Source organism: Labrus mixtus, chromosome 12 (assembly GCF_963584025.1).
Source record: "Labrus mixtus chromosome 12, fLabMix1.1, whole genome shotgun sequence".
NCBI classification, from domain to species: Eukaryota; Metazoa; Chordata; class Actinopteri; order Labriformes; family Labridae; genus Labrus; species Labrus mixtus.
In genome coordinates this window covers 28344504-28348307 of record NC_083623.1, presented here as the reverse complement: position 1 = coordinate 28348307, position 3804 = coordinate 28344504, and the positions used below count along the sequence as shown (strand labels likewise).

Sequence of the window (3804 nt, the reverse complement as noted above, 5' to 3'; positions counted from 1 at the left end):
CTATTCTCTGTGGGAGAAATCTTCCCTTTAAAACTCACACACACTACACACACACACACACACACACTAATTTCTCAGACAGGGTGTGTCACACACACACACACACACACACACACACACACACACACACATACACACACACACACACTCAGCGTACGTGAGGAGTGTGTGACATGTCTGTCCGTCAAAGTGGGAGGTAAACATGATTGACAGTGTGATGGAAAAATGTGAGGTGGAGTTTCTTTACAGGAACTGAGTGTGACGAAACATTTTCACCAGAGTCATCAGAATCATCACGAGTGTGAGTGTGTGAAAGGAGAAGCTGAGGAGTGTGTGTGTGTGTGTGTGTGAGACTGTATTTAAGGCTCTTCCTGGACTCTGGATCTGCTGTGAGCGGCTCAAACACGGAGTGAATCCTGACAGGTGAGTCTTTTTTGTTGTTGTGTAAGTGAATGTGACCGTTTCTGTAAAGTCGACTCTTATTATCAAACTAAGAAGACTTTTGGACTGGAGTGGAGATTAAAGTCAGTCATTATTCTTTAAGTGGACATGTATCCATACTTTTTGTTGATCTCTGTGATAACAAGTGAATACATTTTCTGACTCATTCTCACTGGACACTAGGGTTGTTGAGAAAATGAGTCGAGATGTCGTTTAAAAACTGAAATTCACTCGTGAACACAGAACTGCTCGTCCACATAGTGGGAGAGTAACTGTGTATGTGTGAGCATGTGAAAAGTCAAGTTAGCAACGTTAGCACCAGCGCTAGTTTGGTTACGTCTGCCATCGCACTAATCTCATGTAAACTAAAGAGAAGGCGTTGCACAATGACGTCACACGGAGGAGAAACCGGCGCTCAGCGTGACGCTCTGTTTTCTCCATCTACACAGAAACACCTTAAACAGAGTTTCTGAACATCTTCACCCTGGAAGGAGTTTTACTAACGGAGAGTTTACAGAGACCTGAAATGTCATTGGTGTACGAAAGGTCGCGACACACAGAAAAAGCTACGTTCTCAAGAATACACGCCTACGTGTGGACGAGGCCTCAGACCGGTGACAGCGTGACAGAAAACAGCTGTTACATCATTCTCTATGAACACACTACATTCAGAAACACGCAGATCTGACCACACAGACACGCGAGTTAGAACACATTTAGGTCGAGGGAGGTTTTTTGAAATGGTGGAGATGTTCTGAGTGGACTCATTTCAAAGTCGATTAAACACAAGGTTAAATTCAGACTAATCCACAATAGAATAATATTTAAGTCAGCTCCACACGGGATCACAGCGTCTGCAGGGAAACAATGTCAAAATGGTTAGCTCAGTGTGACGTTAGCATTGCTAGCACTGTCAGTCTTCAGTCCTCCTTGCAGGTTAACGAGCAGGTCAGAGCTGAATGTGGACACACACACCGCTCCTGTCCATATCCCACTTTAACCTGACACCGCCTACATACATCTTTATCTCCAATTTATAGATACTGAGAAACCGCTCTGCATGACTTGCCAGCACAAACACTGCCCCCCACTGGCCAGCTACAGTAATTCAGGGTCACAAATGGATAAGATCAGCTAATAAGGAGCAATGTTATCATTCAAATGACCAACTATTAATTTTAGGTTTAGAGAAAATGATGACTCACCTGTCTTATTTAAACTATAATTAACATTAATACTGACACGCTGTTTTAGAAAATATTTGATGTGGAGTAATCGACTGATATTGTTAAACCCGTGATAAGGTCACTTTAATGCAGACGTAATGAGATAAAGAATCAAGTCTGAATTGTTATTCCGAGTCACATGAGGTGGTTAAACTCTTAAGTTGTAAATGAGAATGTGGAGCAAGGAGAGCAAAAACAACAAAGTCTGACCAATCAGAATGGACTATGCAGCGTAAATCTTTATTCAGGGACACCTGTAACTGTAACTTTCACTTTAAAAGACTCAGCTTCAACAATAGTTGGTATCATTCAGTGTGTTTCTATGGAAAAGTCAAAGATTACATTTCTGCTGTGGTGGCGTTGTTCCTGCAGCCTGTTGAGGACGTGATCTCATCGTTTATTTTCTGTGTAAAACAGGATTCAAGAATTTCTAGACCTCAGAATGATTCTCTCCAATACGGAAGAGGATAAGGGCCACTGAAAAAAGAAAGTGTTGGGTTCTGACTTTTTTCTCAGAATGATGAAATCAAGCGATGATGTCCACACTTCTGTTCCTTCCTGAAAATGATGAATATTAAAAAACAAATGACAGGTTGCATGTTATCAGAATCCTGCTCTGTTATTTATTGATTAAGGCTTGAAAGGGCTAATAACAGTATCGGGTTTCTGTCCCTTAGATGCTGGTTTGCAGCCATGGGGGACTGGTCCTACCTGTCCGCCCTGCTCGACAAGGTGCAGACTCACTCCACGGTGGTGGGCAAAATCTGGATGAGCGTCCTCTTCCTCTTCAGGATCTTCGTCCTGGGAGCGGCTGCAGACAAAGTGTGGGGGGACGAGGTGTCCGAGTTCTACTGTGACAGCCAAGAACCTGGCTGCAGCCACGCCTGCTACAACTGGATGTTCCCCGTCTCCTACGTCCACTACTGGGTGCTGCAGATCACCTTCGTGTCCACACCCACTCTGGTGTACCTGGGCCACGCCGTGCATGTCATCCACAGAGAGAAGAGGATGTTGGAGCAGCAGCAGAGGAACACCTCAGGTTACTCAATCAATCACCTGTACAAACACTCGCACACACTCGTACACAAAGCTTTTTAAATGTAGCTCTGTTTTAGACTAAAGGGAGAGGGAGCACCGTCTGAAGAGCACAAATGTAATACTTGAATTTCCCCACTGGAGATCAATAAAGGATCATCTTATCTTAGTGGTGTTTTAGAGCAGCTGAATAGTCCTCAGAGATTTTGAGGGCAGTCTGATAGAAGTAAGAAAAGCTCTTCATGGTTTTCATGATGAGTTGTTGTGGCGTCCTGAAGGTGAATGATTTGATTCTGGGTTAGGTGGAGGTGTGCTGATGAAGACGAGGTACACAGACGACAGGGGGAAGGTGAAGATTAAAGGCGTCCTCTTCTGCACCTACATGACCCAGCTGATCTTCAAGGTGCTGCTGGAGGTGGGCTTCACTGTGGCTCAGTTCTACATCTTCGGCTCCGTCTTCATGGTCTCCTTATTCCACTGCACCCTGTCTCCGCCATGTCCACGCTTCTCCGGGGCCCAGTGTTACGTCTCCCGTCCCACGGAGAAGACGGTCTTCATCATCTTCATGCTGGCGGTGTCGGGCGTGTCGGTGCTGCTGAACGTGGTGGAGATGATCTACCTGCTGTATAAGCGGAGCAGAGAGCGCAGGAAGAGGCTCTCGACTCAGCAGCAGGCCGTCCCGTCTAACCCAGCGTGGGGGGGCGGGGCCAGCAGGTATGGTGGATTCGCTCTGTTACCTGTACCTGCTGCAGGTGTTACAGGTGAGGAGCAGAGCGGGGACTCAGACTGGAAGGAGAAGGACACCTGATGGGATTCTGAAATATTAAACTTTGATGGATGGCTGCATTTTGTGAATAAAAATGTCTGTTCTTCTTTTGTTCTGTATTAAACAAGTGAATCTTCTCAGTCTCTTCTCATTTTGCTTCCTTCATTCCTTTCCATGTTTCCTTCCACCTGAGATGTGAGTGAAGGAGATAATGAGGAGACACAGGGGACATAACTTTACATGTATCATGTGTCCCCTTCAAACAGGTGGACCATGTTATTCTTTTAAAGTCTTACAAAGCTGAGTGTGTTCACTCTGTGAAGACTGACCCCCTGT

At 45.2% G+C, this 3804-nt stretch overlaps 1 protein-coding gene across 1 annotated transcript; it reads left to right on the top strand.

Annotated features, from left to right (window-relative positions):
* The first annotated feature begins 295 nt into the window (after positions 1 to 295).
* LOC132984503 (gap junction Cx32.2 protein-like) lies at positions 296 to 3608 on the top strand. The gene is made up of 3 exons (XM_061051390.1): positions 296 to 423; positions 2345 to 2706; positions 3005 to 3608. The coding sequence occupies exons 2-3, from the start codon at positions 2361 to 2363 to the stop codon at positions 3508 to 3510; spliced, it is 852 nt and encodes a 283-aa protein (XP_060907373.1). The 5' UTR covers positions 296 to 423; positions 2345 to 2360; the 3' UTR covers positions 3511 to 3608.
* The last annotated feature ends 196 nt before the right edge of the window (positions 3609 to 3804 follow it).